The 20,000-nt window shown below is 47.5% G+C and overlaps 1 protein-coding gene across 1 annotated transcript in view; it reads left to right on the top strand.

Moving 5' to 3' along the window:
* The window catches only part of LOC310867705 (neuropilin-1a-like), an 80,163-nt gene that overhangs the window by 31,311 nt on the left and 28,852 nt on the right, over positions 1–20,000 (top strand). Inside the window, 3 exon segments of the mRNA XM_083777824.1 lie at positions 2,203–2,384; positions 12,590–12,817; positions 16,819–16,974. Of these exon segments, the coding sequence (XP_083633950.1) occupies positions 2,203–2,384; positions 12,590–12,817; positions 16,819–16,974 (566 nt within the window).

Below are 20,000 nucleotides of genomic sequence, written 5' to 3'. Positions count from 1 at the left end.
TATGAGCTGGCATTAACCAAAGTAGTCTGTAGCTATAGCACAGGCTAAAACTAAAGGCTAGCTACAGTATAGCAATTATGCTGAGGAAGAAATTGTGTTTTCATTATTTTCATTATTATTACAATGGTAAATGTGAATGTAGCTATATGCACTGCTGACTGTTTTCTTGTATCTATTAATATGTTGAGGCAAACTGTTAAATACAAAAGTTATATAATAATATAGTAATATAATATTTTCTATATTTTCTCATGATATGACCCTAACAGAAAACTAAACCTGGATAAAGTATTTGTCTGTTATGGCTGGGACAACGGAATGGCAGTTGTGCATTTTGTGCCAAAAGCAAACTGAGGAAAGACTTGTTTGCCCTCTTGCAAATCCAGTTGCCAGTCGTAGAGAAGGAGCCTACACATCATAGGCCTTGCAAGTCAGTTCAGAGCAATTGACGCTTCTGCCCACCCAGACGTTGAACTTCCAGATGCAGAATCCATGAAGCTAAATCGTGCATTCTGGCATACAACTTGTCCGCATCTGTATAGGGCAACAGCACTTGACAGTGCAAAAAAAAGGCATTCTGGAGGTGCTGTGGCATTGGCAAGAAGATCATGCCGGACTGGTGCACCTGTTAATCGTAATAAATGTCTCTTTTGTGGTGAAGAAACATATGCAGCAGACCATTCGTTCCAGAAGGTAGAACTCACCCAAGAGATAAACGACAAGGCAGTTGCGCTGGGAGAAGACCGTATCGTGGCACTCCATGACTATCCATATTCATAAAAAACACTTTAGGATCCTTCATGACATGTTTAACTTTTTTGCTTACCTTCAAAATATCAATACCACAGGAGAGCAATCAGTGCAGCTCATGCTCTTCTGCAGTATGCTTAGTCTTATAACTAACAAGCTACCAAGTCTGAACAATTAAGACACACCTGCTACTCTGCCCCCTATAGTGGCAGTACATAGTATAACTAAAAGAATAAAATAAACAAATATAACACAGGAGTGGTGTATTATATTCCAATATCTAACTTTAGTTCCCCACATATGTACTGCATTGTCTCATTTGTGTGAAATATTATATATTGTCCTATTATATGTATTTTGTTTTTATACAATTAGTCATTCATGATAACATAGGTATAGGCACCAACATCACCATTCTAGGTTCAACAGGATAGAAGTTAGGCGTAATGTAGTAATTCAATGTACATTGGCAGCCATCTTTATTTTGTTTCTATATCAGATTATTAAAAACATTAATATTTGAAATCCAGTTGATTCCTCACACAGGATTAACTTGATATAGCAAGAAAAACAAAGAAAAAACAGCAATATAAGAAAATTAAGACATTTTTCAAATAAACATAATTCCGATTTTGGCCATTTTGTAAATTTGACAAAAATAAATATATTTTTTAATTTGTAGACTTGCCACTCGAACTAAAATTGTACTATAGGTAATTATCTACAAATTAGAAGTGAAAGTTAAACTTTTGTTGAGTTGTAAATGATGGTCTGTCTAGGGACCCCACTACTAGTTTTTAGCTCGTTTTTCCTGCTATTTTTGTGGATTTACACAAATACTGGGTGTAAACAAATATTATATGTCTAATAAGGTTTACGTACCAACTGCTACTCCTGATTGTGAATCCATACATATATCATATGTTCAGATTGGATAATTTAATCAAAAGTTACAACCGTTTACATATTTTGGTAGGGCTGATGGGGGTTGGCACCTGACTACGCCCCCTATAGGCCAATTATTTTATTTTGGTGATTGCCACTCGAACCAAAATGGTTCTATAGACCCTCACCTTCAAATTAGTACTGAAAGTGAAACTTTTACATGAGTTGTAAATGACAACTAAATTTAACATGGAGACGGAACCCCACTATTATGGGCCTGTGTGTGTGTGTGTGTGTGTGTGTGTGTGTGTGTGCGTGCACGCGTGGCACACACATACCGTATAAATTGGAACGTGTAATTATGACAGCATGTTCAACCGGTTGCTGCTTCAGTAGCTAGGCAGCGGGGCACAGCAGATGCACGCAAAACAAAGAGTGAAAACCTGCAAATGAATATGAAGTGGTTTTAAAAGATTAAAACCTGGTCAATGAACAAGTATATGATTGATGTTGTCAAAAGCACACAACGCTGTATGTCTGACCGCGTGCCGTCCTCTCTCCGTCCAGGTATGACTACGTGGAGGTGCGCGACGGCGTGGACGAGACGGGTCAGCTGGTGGGGAAGTACTGCGGCAAGATCGCCCCCTCCCCCGTGGTCTCGTCCGGCAACCAGCTCTTCATCAAGTTCGTGACCGACTACGAGACCCACGGAGCGGGCTTCTCCATCCGCTACGAGATCTTTAAGACCGGTGAGTGCAATGCGTGGGACGTGGGACCAGCGTGGTAGAGCTTCAGCTGTACCTACCTGGACAGTCGGCTATACGTGAGGCCGTGTTTTGTCAAATTCATGCTTGAAGCCGAATTTGGTCGGGTTCCATAGAGCCAAATCAAATGGGCTCAGTCCTGAGCCAAGTCTCCTGAGGAGGCGCGTCTGAAGCCTGTCCTGGACAGGCGTCTCCGGACATGAAAACAAACAACATAAGCCCGTCAACAACTTAATCTGATAATGTGGACGGTGAGCCGTCGGGAAAACCATCCACAAGCTATTTTAAGGGCTTGACTCCGTTTGCGGGGCTGAATCACAGTAGGACACACTCTGTACCATCTGGGTGGCAGAGGAGGAATTAATGACAAAGAGCCGAGCATGCCTTCCCATTTCATGGTTTGTTTGTCACTTGGTCAAGCCACCGGTGCGTCAAATTATGCGCTGGCAGGATGGCGAACAATATGCTCCGCTCAGAGCCGATGAATCATCCCCATGCGCTGTAAATGCAGATGCTTTAATGTCTGCAGTGAATTATGTGCAATAATCAGGTGCATAATTCACTTTGTGTCGATGTCGGAAATACAAAAACAAACTCTGTCGTTTCATCGCCGCCCCTCGGCTGTTCAATCCATTCCCCGCGTCCTCATTGGCCCCCCGCCAAGGCTGAGAGAGGAGACTTCGGCGCCTCGTGTAAAAGGGCGCGCCCGTTTGGCGATTAAAATGCGACGCGATAATTGGGGTATAAACATCCCAAACGGGCCAGGTGACAGAGTGGCTAATCCCCGAGTGGATCCTTCCTCAGCTTTTATAACCTACAAATAAATAAGGCCTTAGAGGCTTTTTGAAAGACCCCCCTGGGGGGTTTCGGAGAATCAGGTACGATGAATGGCAAATATCCTTTTGGGGATGTCTGTCTTATCACAATACGACACAGCAAGACGGGGAATTTCCTGCTGGTGCTTTGGCTTCCTGTGTTTGGGGTGGGGGAGGGAGGGAGGAGAAGGTTGGGCACGCACACACACACACACGCACGCACGCGCACACACACACATCTAGAGAGTGACTTGGCGGCAGACAGGTGCTGTAGACTCTACTTTCATTAATTAACCCCAGCGCCTGTCTATGGGATACTCCCATCCCCACCCCCTACCGCCTCCTCCCCCCACCCTCTGTGACCTCCAAGACAAGATGGATGGCTCGCCACCATCCCTCGTTACTTTCCATCTCGTGTGTGTGTGTGTGTGTGTGTGTGTGTGTGTGTGTGTGTGTGTGTGTGTGTGTGTGTGTGTGTGTGTGTGTGTGTGTGTGTGTGTGTGTGTGTGTGTGTGTGTGTGTGTGTGTGCCACCATCACAGTGGACCAGCTGGTGGGGTGTGTGTCCATTTGTGAGATCAAAGGGACATACCCCCCTCCCCATACACATCACGAACACGCGCGCGCACACACACACACACACACACACACACACACACACACACACACACACACACACACACAAACAGGCACATGCACTCTTCAGGATGGGGGCCGTTAAAATCCACTGCAGCATTCTTGTCGTGATTAGCTGGGTATTTCCCCCGGTCTCATCCATTAAGATCGGACCGGTTCTAAATGAGCCGTGTTAGGGGGGGCCCCACGGTGACAGGAGAGAGTGCTGAACACAAGTCCTCCACCTCCTCCTACTGGTTCAGACCCATGAATATGGAGCCAGCAGCAAACCCGGGAAATACCCCATATAGTTGTAGATGTGGAGATGGAGGGACAGAGAGAGAGAGAGAGAGAGAGAGAAGGGTGCAGAGTTAAAGACAATGAATCCACGGTGAGAGTAGGGACTGTCACAGTTACAATCGCCTAATTGCAATTATTTTGTATAATCGTTTTCCATGTTGAAAAAATGTTCGCACATTTTCAAATATTTTCCCAAACTAATCGAAATAGCCCATATATACAAGCTGATGCAATGCGTTACATATGCCTGTAATTGTTTTGGCATATATTTATAAGCCCAAAAGCCAAACAGAAATGTAAATTTATTTATATATTATGTTCCAGTTCAAGTAGAATTGCATGATCGTGACAGCCGCGGGCGAGGAGCTGATGCAAGGCGCCTGTCAGAGACGAACAGTCTGAGAAATCCAGAGGCTTTATCAGAAATGCAGTCCTTAAGCCTTGGTATATATAAGGCATATGCCTGGATTTCATGCTATTCTTTTACAGCACTACGGTGGTAATAATTTAAATTCAGCAGTGGTTCTCAACCAGTAACTTTGTTGTAATAACTTTGCAATATTGGAAGCAACCTTCCGTCGTGTGGCATGGCTGCTATCTGTCTGAAGTCAATACAAGAGATAAACCGTCACGCTCCACACTGCTAGCTTAGAAACAATATGGGCACACAACAAAAAACAACTCCTAACGCTTGCATGTTAGCAGGTCACGTACCACCCATGTGGGTGTGTTGCGGTACTGGGACCGGTCCCCTGGGGGCCGGGCGGGGGTGGCGGGGGGGGGGTGCTTCTCTGTCCCCATGTTATGTTCTCAATCCGTTGTGTTTTGACTGCTGACGCATCGGTTGCCGCCAAGACTCTGGCGTTAATTAGCTGGCCTGTTTGTTAGGGTCAGCGCGAGAGAGAGAGAGGCTGATAAATAGACAGGCAGAGGGAGAGGCAGATAAATAGAGGTAAACAACACGAATTGAACTACTGCAGGCAGGGTGCTATATGGATAGAGAGATAGAGAAGCGGAGAGAGATAGGGAAGCTAGCTGATTAACTAAGCTTATCGACAGCAGAGGTATTAGTGAGAAAACAAGCGAAGGCTGGGCGTTGTGTTGGCGAACACGTGTAAACTTAATGATGATACACAGATGCTGCGATAACGCAACGTGGAAAAGAAACTGGAGGCTGCACAGTGCATGCCAATGAAGGGGGGAATGCTAAGAATGTGGTATGTTTACCTTGGCGGGGCTACAAAGATCACTGGGGATGGACCTCCGAGGCTGGTACGGCCTTCCCACGTCGGCCAAGCACCGGCTAAGGGCAAGCGGTTGATGAATGTATGTTATGCGCCGCACGGCGCACACACAGTCTCCCCGAGGAACTAAACATGTGTATGTTACTCTCACGTGTAAAGTTCATCCGCTTAATCCAACGTGGATACAAATGAGTGTAAATATACACTCTTCATCATGCGGAACCAAACCTGTGGCAAATGGGATCCCATGCCTGGCTTTCATCAGCTGTTGGGAGGCTAATACAGGAAAGGTTGTTTTGCTTGTCTCTCTCTCTCTCTCTCTCTCTCTCTCTCTGGTGTTGCTTTGCCATCATTCTGCCCCCCCCCCCTCCTCCCACCTCTCTTTCTGATTTCCGATCCAAGCGTCTCCATTAGCATGGCTTGTTTGTTTTATGGCCTACAAATTGGCACCTTCGCTCCACTGGCTTAAAGTGTGGCGAGGGAGATATGAATACGGAATGGAGAGAGAGTTTTTTTTGGAGAGCATTTATTTCCGAGAGAGAGAGAGAGAGAGACCGGGAGAATCTATTTAAGCCCCCGTTTTAAAAATGTAGTCCCATTTTTGCATGTTTTACCACCCGGCCATGGAGGTGGTGTCCGTCGAGCCGTGAAGCAATCGAGGCGCTAGTGCAGAGTGAGGGTGTGGATGTTTTACGTCACTTTATCTGCACTGCGTCGTCAGCAATTGTGTTTACTAGGAGAGAGCCGTATTTTAAACAGACCTTGTTGAGGAATGAGGTGGGATTGGTGTGTAGAAAGGTGTGGCCGATTGAAAGCAATCAGCAGACTGACGGCTGATTACGTGCCCTGCATGAACTGACACCATGCTTCATCACAGAGCCATTCGTTGTTGCTCTCAGTCCTGACCCTTGTGACTCGACCAGTACCCTTAAATGACCCTGGTGGAGTTCAGGACAAAGACTGGGCCCGGCCCATCTTCTTTGTGTTTACCCTGTCATCTTGTCCCACTTACAGTCCTCAAGCATTCTCTTAAAAGATGCTTCCCCTCCAGCGTATGCATGTATGGGCAACAACATGTGCGCATTATGTACTCCTAAACCTGTGTTTAAACACATGTGTACACACGCACGCACACACACACACACAGGGGCAGGCAGTCAGGCGCGCACATTTGTTTTTAGCTAAACTCCACTGTTTGCTTAGAACCACATCAAGGCTGGCACTGGGCCAGTTCAAGTGGTATAGGGATGGTACTACAGTATGCCCCTCCACCTCTCAGACTCTACCGCGCGCACACACACACACACACACACACACACACACACACACACACACACACACACACTTGTCCCTAGATCTTGCACCACCCCTTACCCCTTATCCCTAAACTTATTTGCAATTTTTTAATATTTTAAAACATTTTAAAATAGTACAAATAGCCAATCTACAAGCAATAACAACGTGTCGATGTAGATTGGCTATAGTTGAACAATTTGTCGATGTTTTAAAATAGTAAAAAATGGCAAATAAGTTTAGGGATAAGGGGTAAGGGGTGGCGCAAGATGGAGCCTGCACTGAGTATATTTCCATAGTTACTCAGAATAATGACTTAAGCCATTCTGACCGGGCACCCGTTTTGGTGTCGGCATCATATGCTTTAGCTATTTAAAAATAGCAGATCTACAAGCTCATATCGCGCCACCGAGTGGCGCGATACGAGCTTGTAGGTCTGCTATTTTTGAAAAAATCTCAGGTCAGAATAATGACTTAAGCCTGACTGGAGGAGGCACCACAAAGCAGTGCCAGAGGCATTCCACGCTCGGGGCCCTATTTATCATGTCACCATGCTGCGGGCGTGCTTTACGAGCACACCTGTGTCAACAACACTTGGGAGGGTGGGGGGGGGGGGGGGGGGTCGCCTATCGGGGGGCACATCCATGGGCTCCTCCTCAGCCTTGCGTAGACGGCGGCCGGGCGGCCGGGACACGCCCTGATGACATAGGTCACATCTGGCATGGAGACGTATACTGTCATCGTGCACACAATAAATCCAGCATGGAAACCTAAGACGTTAACGCTGTAGCTCCTCCGTAACAATGGATGTGTCATCATCCCTCACTGCCTGGCAGGACAGGAGAGAAGTGATTACATCAGCACAGTTGACCCGTAGTGCGGGGGGGGTGTGTGTGTGTGTGTGTGTGTGTGTGTGTGTGTGTGTGTGTGTGTGGGTGTGGGTGTGGGTGTGTGTGTGTGGGTGGGTGGGTGTGTGGGTGTGGGTGTGTGTGTGTGTGCGTGCGTGCGTGCAAAGAATGACAATCACCAACAGCAGGTTACTGTTTGCTTTAGTGTTGCAAGAGTTAACACTCCACCCTCCATTACGCCCCGTCAGTGCAGAATAAGGGTGTGTGTGTGTACATGCGTGCGTCTGTGCGTGTGCGTGCTCGTGTGTGTAAAGGCTAATGATCAGCAGGCAGGCCACATGGAACATAAACGGTGTTGATTTGCTCAGCAGGTTTTAGAACAACACGTCGAGCCGCCGCGGCACCAGTCCCCTAATTACCCAGAAACCCCCAAGAAATGGTCACACAGATGGAAAAAGAGAGGGAGAGGGTGGGTAATGGGGAGAGAGAGAGAATGTTGGAAACCTCTGAGACATGTTTTAAGGTGTAACGCGGCCCCATTGATTAGCACCCTGTCTCCGGTCAGCTCTCGGCACTTTAGTGTGACTAAATGGAGATATAGTGGACAAGTCACTCAAGGGGGGGGGGGGGGGGGTCATAGCCAACACAGTGCCGAAGAATGTCATGTAAGCTTTGCCTAAATAGCAAGTTTAGGCACGTTTACAAGTTTGCGTCATACTGTGAGCTTGTTTCAAAAAGCCAAAGTATACAGTTAGGCATAAGTGGTTAACTGTCTTATATCGTTAGAATAGCACTGTGTTGTACGTTGCAGGCATTGAAATCAGATCTCTGTTAAAGTTAATAATAATAATCCTAATTTGGCCTGTATAATAATGACTCATGTCTTTGTTACACAAAGTGGATGGAAGATGGACGCGGTGTTTGTTTCTCTCTTTCACACCCTAACCCAGAACCGTTCAGTTCAGCCTAAACAACCGTTAAAAAGAATCCATTAAGGCCGGCAGTATAAATGCTGGAGCCGCGGCGAGCTCTGAGGTTATTCTGGTGAACGTGCCGTGTTGGTTCAAGGTTACTTCACCCCTCGTCTTTACATCCCGTCGTAAATTCTGCTGTTTGTTTGAAAGCCCCAGTTGGACCAGATGCCCTGTGTGTGTCTGTGTGTGTGTCTGTGTGTGTCTGTGTGTGTCTGTGTGTGTCTGTGTGTGTCTCTTTTTACCTCCACACAGTAAAAACCCCTCAATGTTGATTTAACTCTGAACGTGTCAAAACTAAGCGTGAAACTGGATCCCGTCCATTTGGGTTAATAGAACTAATATAACTAAGCGTGCAAACCTGGACCCGGATCTCACAGTGAAGACCGGCGGTTCTCTAGGGCAGTCTAGGGGGTCCAGGGGGTCTCAGCTAAAGTAGTTAATACAGCATCACAATCATATTAGTGGAACTGTCATTTCACTGTCAGAGCCCCGAGACACGAGACATACGGTAGGGTTTCGGACCCGGTCCCTGAGTCACTTCTTGTGTATGGTGTGCACTAGGGCTGCACGATATGGACAAAAATTCATATCACGATATATATGGCAGATATCTCGATATCGATACGATACGATATAATATATATCACGATATATAGGGCAGATATCTCGATATCGATACGATATAATATATATCACGATATATAGGGCAGATATCTCGATATCGATACAATACGATGTATCGTGCAGCAACATATTTTCTTAATGGGCGTGGCTAGCGATTCAGGGCTGGAGCCAGGCTACAACAGGACAGAGGGACAAACGGAGTGATGGTTTATTTTCCGAGGGGCGCAGGCTAAAACAGAGGGCTGGCTTTAGAAGTGGACGATATATCGATATGTCGACGATATATCTATATCGCGATACCGTTGCCTTTTTGCGATACTGATATTGTGCATGTTCATACCTCGATACCGATACGATAACGATATATTGTGCAGCCCTAGTGTGCACAATAGTGCACTAGTGGGAAGTTGATTTTCTTGTCCGCCTGGTCAAAGCTTTCATATACTGTACTTACAGAACCATGTGCTCCCCGTTGGCGTGTTCCCCCCTCCCTCCTCCAACCTAATACTTCATTTATACGTCGTAGTACAGCTGTGTCGTGTGCTGAAAGAATATACTTACATGGTACTCATCAATCCTGACCAGGTATGATTCTAGATCAGTGATGAAGATTCAATGAACATTCAATCCAATCTTTAAAAAAAATAATCAGGGCAACATAAAGAGATGCAGTGGAAACAGAAACTCTTAATCGGCATGTTTGAACCGCCAAGGAGTCCCAGTGAGTTTTCAAACGTGATTTAAACAGAGGTCAAGGTTTGGGAAGCTCTAACATGAGGTGAAAGGTCGTTCCACAGCGTGGGCACTGGGCACTACAACGGGGAAAGATCTGTCTCCACCGGGATTTCAGCTTTGTGTTTGGGGTCTTAAGAGGTGACCGGTCAGTGGACCTCAGGACCCTTGTAGATTATTTGTTCAGTTCCGATAATGTACAATATGTGACAACCCATTTAAAGACTCTCAGCACTCTGCAGGCTTTCTCAGTCACTGCCACAGAGTGTCAGGTTTGGTGTTTCAGTATGCAGACCCTTTCCAAAGGCCAGATCCCTTCTGGTCGCTGTGCAGTGATAAGGGCAACAGAGGGAGGGTAAAAAAAAGAAAATGGATGCAGGGCTGCATGGCTTTGTATTTCTCTTTTCAAGAAATTGACAAGTTCTTTATAAATATGGTGTGAAACTTTAGAGAGGACAGCATAATCGAGGGGAAATTGCTAAATTAATGGTGCCAACTGTTCTTGAAACCCCTATTTTAGTTAACTGTCAACTCTTTTTACTGGGCTTCCAACTCAGGGAGGAGCTCAACAAAGTATACTTTCTCTCTTTCGCTCTTCCTGCGTTCAAATAGCTGGTGGTTGGTCTACTCACTGCAGTGACCCTGATGGTCCTGAACAAGGTACCCTGCCAGCTTTCCTGAGTGACAGGGGAAAAGCACTTTGGGACATTCATTTCAGCCACAGCCAGAGAAAAGGTGGGCATTTATCTAGCGATGACTCCCACACAATTTTGTCTTCAGACGGCCGCCGTGCCCATTACTGCCAGCTGTCAGGATACCATGAAAATGGCGTTGGAAAGGAACGAGCAAATGTCTTCTCTCTAATGGCTCCAAAATGGGCTTGATTTGTGGGGAGGCTACATAAAAATTGCCGCGACTGAAACGGCAGTCAGAAAGTGCTTTGGAATTGGAAAAGGTCTTCGAGGTCTGGCCCCCCCTCGGATTTATGTCCTCGAGTCTCCCTGAAGCGAATGTGCCGAAATGCCCCTTTTTCCTTCTTCTGTCACTTCTTTAAAGGACAACTTTAGTTTAGTTTTTCAACCAAGGTTCATGTTGTAGGTTGTTATTAGAGAAAGTAAAAGATCAGTGTTATTTTTTTTGCATTTGCAGCTTTCTTTCGTTTTGGGGATTTTAGCTGTTTTGTACAGGGGGGGGCGGGGGCATTCGAGCATGGGGCTAAATATGTATTTTTTTACAAAATATTATGGAGATTTATTTTTTTATTATTTACTATAGCCCTAATAAACCCCAGGAAATTACATCTGGCCACAAATAAATCACAGGATCTACTGAATGTGAAGGTAGCCTACTGGGGGGAAGCCACACTGTGTGTCATAGGCTCAATGTCAGTTTGACACATTCAGTAGATCTCGTGATGTTTTGTGGCCAGATGAAATTTCCAGGGGTTTATTAGGACTATAGTAAATCATTAAAAAATAAATCGCTATAAAATGTTGTAAAAAAATACATATTTAGCCCCATGCTCGAATGCCCCCGCCCCCCTGTCAAAAACAGCTAAAATCCCTAAAACGAAAGAAAGCAGCAAATGAAAAAAAAAGAACACTCATCTTTTAGTTCGTCTAATAACAACCTAAAACATGAACCTTGGTTGAAAAAAACTAAAGTTGTCCTTTAAACTAAATGCCTTTCTGCAGCTGCTCCGTTAATTTATGGGTGTCATTCATTACCTAATCATAATGGCTTTGCTTGTGATGTTGTGAGGAGTGAGTAACGTGGGAAATCTGTTAACGTTCCCCGTCGGCTGAAAGACAGCTCTCCAGGGAGCTGTGAATAAATGTTTAGACTCTCTGTGTACTCTGTGTGTGTGTGTGTGTGTGTGTGTGTGTGTGTGTGTGTGTGTGTGTGTGTGCTGATATATAAACAGTCATCTCCCCTTGATTCCATCATTGAGGTTGTACTGTTGCCTACAAAGCGCCGCTCAGTTGTTTCACCAAACACTAATGAAGGAGCCAGCGCTTGCTTGCTTGTGTACGTGCGTGATGTGTGCTCTCACATGTCTGTCTGTGTGTGTGACTCTGTGTTGGGGGAGGGTTGTCGCAATTGAAATCAAGTGTTTACTTCCACCGGCCAGATGTTCCACAAGTCATAGATTAAAAACAGACATGTTTGCACGCGCACGCAGGCACCCACACACACACACACACACACACACACACACACACACATACACACACACACACACAGGCGACTCATACGCTTTTAACGGCTAGGTGTAACATTTGAGCCACAGAAGGAACTTAAAGGATAGACAAAGGAACAAGTCAGGAGAGTGAAAGGCTTGCACTGGCCAGATGTAGCCTGCTTCCCTCGGTAAACATAATATCAATGTATTCTGTGCGAGGGAATACATTACACAATCAACTGTCTAGGTGGTCTTGTGCCGTGGGCCATAAACTGCCTTCCACCATGCAGCGAAGCAGCTGGGATGCAGTGCTACTCTCTACAGAGTGCAGAAAGCAACTTGAAAACAAACACTATAGACAATAAACCCAACCAGTCATAATAAAACTGCACCGGTGCTAAAGTAGCTACACTTTCTCTCTGATCTACTGTTGCTCTGCATCTTCCCTCCACTCACCACCGTGCTGTTTGTTTAACTCTGCCCTCCTTCTCTCCTGCGCTCAGGTCCAGAACCCCTAGGACCGTTCTGTTTGTTTATCTCTGCCCTCCGTCTCTCCTCTCTCAGGTCCAGAATGCTCCCGGAACTACACCTCCAACAGTGGCGTCATCAAGTCGCCGGGTTTCCCAGAGAAGTACCCCAACAACCTCGACTGCACCTTCATGATCTTCGCCCCCAAGATGTCCGAGATCGTCCTGGAGTTCGAGAGCTTCGAGCTGGAGCCCGACACCACGCCGCCCACCGGCGTGTTCTGCCGATACGACCGCCTGGAGATCTGGGACGGCTTCCCCGGAGGTGAGAGCAGGCGAGAGTCAGTGTAGGAATGACGGAATGCTACGGTAGCCTGTCGTACCGAGTGACTCGGTGCAAGACATGAATCGAGTATGTTCTGTAAATGAAATGCCTATTTCGTGCCTTTTTTCACTTTGCACACTAACATTGTGCAGCTGTAAGTATGTCAAAGTCGAGGCCTTTTTGCATTCTGGCAAAACAGATGCTTTCCTCCAGGCTGCATGAATAGTATAGAATTCTCTCTCTTTTTCGTTGGAGGAAGTGAAAGGAGCGCTTGCTGCTTGAGGAACCCCCCCCCCCCTCCTCCCCCCCTCCCAGTCCACAATAGGAGATCCGCTATCTCACAGAACAATGCATAGTGATTAGGATCCAGTAGGCCTGCATTGCAACAGGGCACTGTTTGGCCAGAGAAAGTGAATAGCCCGTCACGACCTGATAGCATTATCCGGGCCAGTGAGCTAACTCTGTAAACATCGGCTTGTGTTGGCAGGCGTCCAGAAGTCCCCGTCATCGTGGAGAACATAATGCTTAGTCACATCGCTCAATGCCAAACATTTCCTGATTGCGATAGCATCCCGCCCTTCCTCTCTCTCTCTCTCTCTCTCTCTCAATGCATTGTGTTGGGAGAAGATGTTTGTGTCTGCCCGTAGGGAGTTGTAGTGGACGGCCATGATGTTTGAAGTGACTCCGTCCTCCGCCTGCATAAAAGACTCCCCTCTATATACACACTCCGGTCCGGCAGGAAGTGTCCGAAAGGAATGGAGCTTCCTCCTGCCTGGTTTTGTGTGTTTCTTGTCGAGGCGAAGCATTAAAGCTGTATTTATTTTGTACTGACATGCAGCCTTAATGAACCCGGACAATCCTGTTGGGGATGCGCTGGGGAGTCATGCATGCAGTTAAAAAACTTTGACTCTGGCACACGTGGGGCTTTCCCCCCCCCCCCCTGACAACAAAAAAGACAACTTTAAAATAACAATGTCTTAACACTCCAGGGGAAAGAGAGAGAGAGACAGAGAGAGAGAGAGAGAGAGAGAGACAGATATAGAGCGAAAGTGAAATGCAGCTGACACGAAAGTATTAAATTCCAAGCAGCTCTCCTTTCTAGATTCATTCCCCCTCTCACCCGTCGCTGAGGATTTGAACTAGTTGGTGAAGTTTGGAGTCTTTCTGCAGGCTGCCGCACATGGCGTCCTCGCTTTGCAGAGAATCATTAAAGTATTCTCACCCATCTCTGCCCAAAATGAAATAATTTTACCTGACAGCATTCACCCTCCTTTCCATCACTATGCACAATGCCTTGACATCCCCAGTTGGTACGAAATAAATATTGCAGAGAACTCCTAAAATATGAAACAAAAAATGAATGAAAAAAAAGGAAGAAAAATGCTATAGTTGTTTACTTTTCAGTATATTTCGAGATCCTCTAAAGGATTTGAATTATTCAAATTCTTCAACTTCACATGTATTGAGCTAGCTCTACCCTGAAGGTTTTGCCAGGTTAGAATTGTCAGCAGAGATCATACGAACACAATGTCACATTATTATCACCGTTTCTAATTTAATTTAATGTATTTATTGTTTTTAATTTCTGCAACTGTGAGACGCTATAGCTATAGTTCAAATCAACTTGGCATCTGCCAAGCGAGACGTACTTTTTGTGTGTGAGTGTGTTTAACCCATTCTGACCGGGCACCCATTTTGGTGTTGGCATCATGTTATGCTTTAGCTATTGAAAAATAGCAGATCTACAAGCTCATAGCACGAAAATCGAAGAGCGACTGACATTTTTTAGAATCTGATCTCAGGTCAGAATGGGTTAATCAGACCGGCGTGTGTCCAGTGGAAAACCTCGTATGAATCTGATCTCAGGTCAGAATGGGTTAATCTTAAAATACTGATTGAAAAACCACGCCTGCACGGTTCGGTTCGACATCCCTCTCACCCGACTGCTTCTCGACCGCTATGGCGTACACCTGGAACCGGAACCGCTATGGCGTACACCTGGAACCGGAACCGCTATGGCGTACACCTGGAACCGCTATGGCGTACACCTGGAACCGACCGGGGGCCAGGATCTAGACATGTCTACACCCTTTTCACCTTGGATTATCACCCGTGAGAGACAGTGCCAGCTTCGTGTAAAAATAAGCCTTTGTGGGAGGAGGGAACATGCGTGCGGGGGAGGGAGGGAATGCGAGGGGCATAGCGTGTGTCGGCTTCTCCAGCCCTGAAGCCCTGAGCCAGCCAGGCAGCAGGCCGATACCTGTGGTGCCTCCCGGATCAATAGTGCATTAGCACAGACGGTCCTGGTGGCTCGCTACCCGGGAGGGTGCGGTGGTGGTGGTGGGTTTGCACGGAGTGCAAGTCAGAAAGCAATAACACCTCTCCTCTCTCTTCCCACCTCGGCGGCCAAGCGATGTGTTTCCAGCCCCCCCCCTCCCCCCACCTCCCCCCCCACACACACACACACACATACACACCCCACCCCCCACCTCCACCACAACCACCGCTACTCCTCCCCCACTGCCGTCCTCCCGGGACGCAGGATGCACAGAGTTCACAGTGTGGGTCTTTAAAATTTCATGGCGCTGGGGAGTCATGCAGATAATCTAGGAGAGATGGCTTTTTGTGGGGTTTAAATACACGCGCACACACACACGCACACACACACACACACACACACACACACCGAGCCTCACACGTGCACACGCTTACATATTACACACGACTGACACATCGACAACACAAACCCGCACGCGGACACGCCCGCACACTCGCAAAACCCGCAGGGACCCTATAGCGCAGTCACACAAACCCACACAGAGGCACCTGCGCTATGAAGATTAATCTGAGCCATCACACCCCTCTGCCCTAAGTCTCTGTGGCCCGCCTTGTCTTTCATGTTTGGGGCTGCTATGGTCGGAAAGTGGTCGTGTTTGGATGCTGGGGAGGCCAGAGGGAGGCCAGAGGGAGGCCAGAGGGAGGCCAGAGGGAGGCCCCGGCCTGTCACTCGCCACTGATCACAGCATTAGTAATCACAGATAAGCTGCAGGCCCACAGACCTGCTTAACATCCACACACACACACCCTGAGACAGACACACAAATACAGGCGCGTGCACACACACACACACACACACACACACACACACACACACACACACACACACACACACACACACACACACAGCCAAGGATGACAGCACACACAGTAAAAGCATAGTGCAAGGTCACAGTGCCCTCTCTCTCTCTCTCTCCCTCCCTCTCTCTCCCTCCCTCTCCAATCAATGTCTGTCTCTCTGTCTCCAGCGTTTCCTTCAGCCTGCTCAGTGAGACGTGCCCCCCCCCCCCCCCTCTCTGCTACTTATTCTCTTGTCTTTTTGGCTTTCCTCTCCCATAACTCCACTTGTTTGGGCTCTCGTTCAGAAAGCTCGCTGAGCTGTGACTGTGTCCACCTCAACTCTGAACCGCATTTAAAACAAAACACACACACACACACACACACACAGAAAACGAAAAGAAAAATGTTTTAAAGTAGGGGCCCTTCGGAGGAATTTACGGCTGGCAAACAGACGGAAACCGTGACCTCGTTCGCCACCAGGAGAAGTCCCAGCTTCCTCTTTTCTCCCTTTGTGTGCGAGCGGGGCGTGGAATGTCAGGACTCCTGTTTCCCATGCCGTCTTTAATAGGGGGATAGCCCCCGGCTCACGAAAAATCCTCCCCACAACTCTGAGAGTGTTACATTTAACATCGACTGTGTACTCTGTCGGATTTTGCCGTGTCGAAAAATGCACTCTGTGACATACTAGATTTCTCACCTCCGCCGAGGGAAGGAGAGGTGATTGGTTGGGCCTGTGGGAAAACAAAACAAATCGTGACCCGACTCTGAATTGCTTGCCAACCCAGCCAGCAATGTTTTTCTCTCCCTCTCCCTGCTGTCTCTTTCTCTCTCTGTTAATAAAGTATTCAATCAATCAATCAATGGTCTGCTGTCTCTCTCTCCAGTGGGTCCGTACGTGGGGAGGTACTGCGGGCAGAACACACCCGGCCGGATCATCTCCTACACGGGCATCCTGGCGCTGACCATCAACACGGACAGCGCCATCGCCAAGGAGGGCTTCTCCGCCAACTTCACCGTCATCCAGAGGACCGTGCCCGAGGGTGAGTCATCACAAAGAAATCTGACCCGTACTGTACTGTACTGTACTGTACTGTACTGTACTGTACAATCCCTCCTCCCTGCCCTGTGTGTGTCTATGTGTTAGGCTGTGCAACAGTGACACTTGGTGGTGAGCAAACGCTATTTCCGTGCTCGGATACAGGGACAGACCCAGGGACAGACCCAGGGACAGACCCAGGGACACAGCCACACACACAGCTGTCTGTACTGTACTGTACTGTACTGTGGGGACACAGTCACACACAGAGCTGTCTGTCTGTAGGAGTGGTTAAAAACAGGAATAAAAAAGGGGCAATAACATAATACGGCAAAGGTTCAGAGGGTTCCAACTTCAAGTTTATTGTCACATAATTATCACAGGTGTGAAAGGTGTAACAATGTTTTGTCTGCACATTGCACAAGCTTCCACGGATTGCATTTACAAAATAGATTATCGTAAGAAAAGGAAAATGACAAATAACAATAGAGCAATATCAAATCGAAGATAACAAGATTCTATAGAACAAATAAATGTCATTGCTGTATAGGGCAGAAACCGTGTGTGAGTGTGTGTATATATGCACGCGTGTGCGTGCGACTGTGCAGTGCGTGTGTGTGTGACTGTGCAGTGCGTGTGTGTGTGACTGTGCAGTGTGTGTGTGACTGTGCATGCGTGTGTGCGCATGCGTCAGTGTGTGGTAAATGAATGCCTTACTTGATCATACTGCAGCTTCACGCAAAAGCATTAAAAAGGAGCAGATCCACAATCTCGCAACACGTTTTGAGCTTACAGTAGATGAAGATCTGCTACTTTTGAATAACAAATAAATAGTTTTTGGTTTCCATGAGGTTTCCACCCGACAGAGACGATATGCCATAAAGAACCAAGAGCCTTAAGTCTAATATGTAACTTGGTTGTGTGCCAGTGTTGCGCAGTGGAAATGGCAGATCTACAAACACACAACAGTGCGTGGCGAATGCATTGTGAGGCCGTGGATCTGTGAGGCCGTGGATCTGTGAGGCCGTGGATCTGTGAGGCCGTGGATCTGTGAGGCCGTGGATCTGTGAGGCCGTGGATCTGTGAGGCCGTGGATCTGTGAGGCCGTGGAGCGAGGTATATAAATCAGCCATCACAGGGTCATACGAGTTGAGAGTTTGACGCCTGCAGCAGCAGCAGACGAGCTACTGGAGCCGTTTGCATAATTGTTCAAGAATCCGAGGAGGAATCACAGCGTTGTTTTTGTCCTTTAATTCCGTAGCGGGGGGAGGTTACATGTGGTTGTGTTTTGCAGCGAAACGTTGCCTGTCATCTGAAGCGGTTTTTGCGACTAATTAAATCAACACCCTCGGCTCCTCCAGGCTTACTTAGGACGTATGGGGGGGGGGCTGTGTCTCCGCTGCTTTTATGAGGCCTGCGTTTACACACTGTGCTGGGGGGGGGGGGGGGGGGGGGGGCTACCCACTGGAGGGGCCCAGACAGGCTCCGGGGAGCGTCCCGGCCCCACCATATAACCCCACTAACTATATACCCCCCACCCAAACACACACACACACACACACACACACACACACAGGCATGCTGAGGAACACCACCTCCAGGCCTTCTGCATGTAGCATCATTGTCACGGGGCCTGACCCCCCCTGACCCCAATTTGAAGAACGCTGCAACTAAACATTTCATTAAGCAAGACAAGCAGTGCTAGGGGGTCATAAATCTGTCTCTGGAGCAGACCACCCCCAGGCACGCACGCACACACACACACACACACACACACACACACACACACACACACACACACACACACACACACACACACACACACACACACACACACACACACACACACACACACACACACTAACACACTAACACACACACTAACACACACACACACACACACTAACACACACACACACACACACACACACACTAACACACACACACACACACACACACACACTAACACACACACACACACACACACACACACACACACACACACACGCTGATGGATGCATTAAACAAATCTACTAATCATCTCCAAAAGGTTTTTACCGGTCCACAGGGAAGGGAGTTTGCATAGAGATACACGCACGCACACACACACACACACGCGCGCGCGTGCACACACACGTGCACATACACACACACACACACATACACACACAGAGTGAGATCTAACAGTATAATTAATGCAGCGATGACTTCTGAAGTCGTAATCCCCGTCTTATTACTTGAGTCGAGAGTTTCTCGGTTTCTCGCCTATAATCCCACATGCAAGATCAGATTACCAGAATCCACTCGTCGCCTTCTCCATTACAAAGACGGACATGTATCTGATCCCCGGCCAGTAAATAGCTGGTCGCAGTAGTCATGTCAGAGAAGCAAAACCAGACAAGAGAGAGAGAGAGAGATCGTTCCGGTCTCTTCTCCTCGTGCTTTTTGCAGACGTGCGCTGTTTGGATCATTCTAAAGTCCACTTGTGCGCAATCTATATGGGAGGGTGTTCAGCCTCATGCGCTGGGCGAAGGGAACGGTACCCGCCAGCTGCAAACCGCCCGATGAGAGCTGATAAGGCTGTGATGAAAAGAGACTTTGTCTGTCATCATTGCTCTGTTCTGTTAGACAAGCCTCCCCCCCGCCCTCCCTCCCTCTCTCTTTCTGTCTGATCTTCTCTCCCTCATGTTTTTTCCCTTCGATTTTCCTCTCACTCATGTGTGTCTCTCTTTGCTCTTTTCTCACAGTTTTCTCTCTCTGTCTGTCCTCCGCCCTCCGACCCGCCAGCCCCACTTTGTTTCGGTGTCTGTCCCACGTCTTTACTCCACCCGGCAAAACAAGCGGGCCTTTGTGTGTGTATTTCTTTGTGTTGTGTTTTTGTGTGTATTGTGTGTATTTCTTCTTCCCAGTCGATTGCGATCTGCTTCGTCCAGACGCGGTCTCGGTGGGGGGGGGCGTTCTCAAAGAGAGGTGAAGATGAGAGAGGAGAGAGGAGAGAGGAGAGAGGAGAGAGGAGAGAGGAGAGAGGAG

Source organism: Protomyctophum parallelum (assembly GCF_964188405.1).
Source record: "Protomyctophum parallelum genome assembly, chromosome: 12".
Lineage (NCBI taxonomy): Eukaryota > Metazoa > Chordata > Actinopteri > Myctophiformes > Myctophidae > Protomyctophum > Protomyctophum parallelum.
The sequence above is the reverse complement of the archived record's forward strand: the minus strand, read 5'-3'. Positions and strand labels throughout refer to the sequence as shown.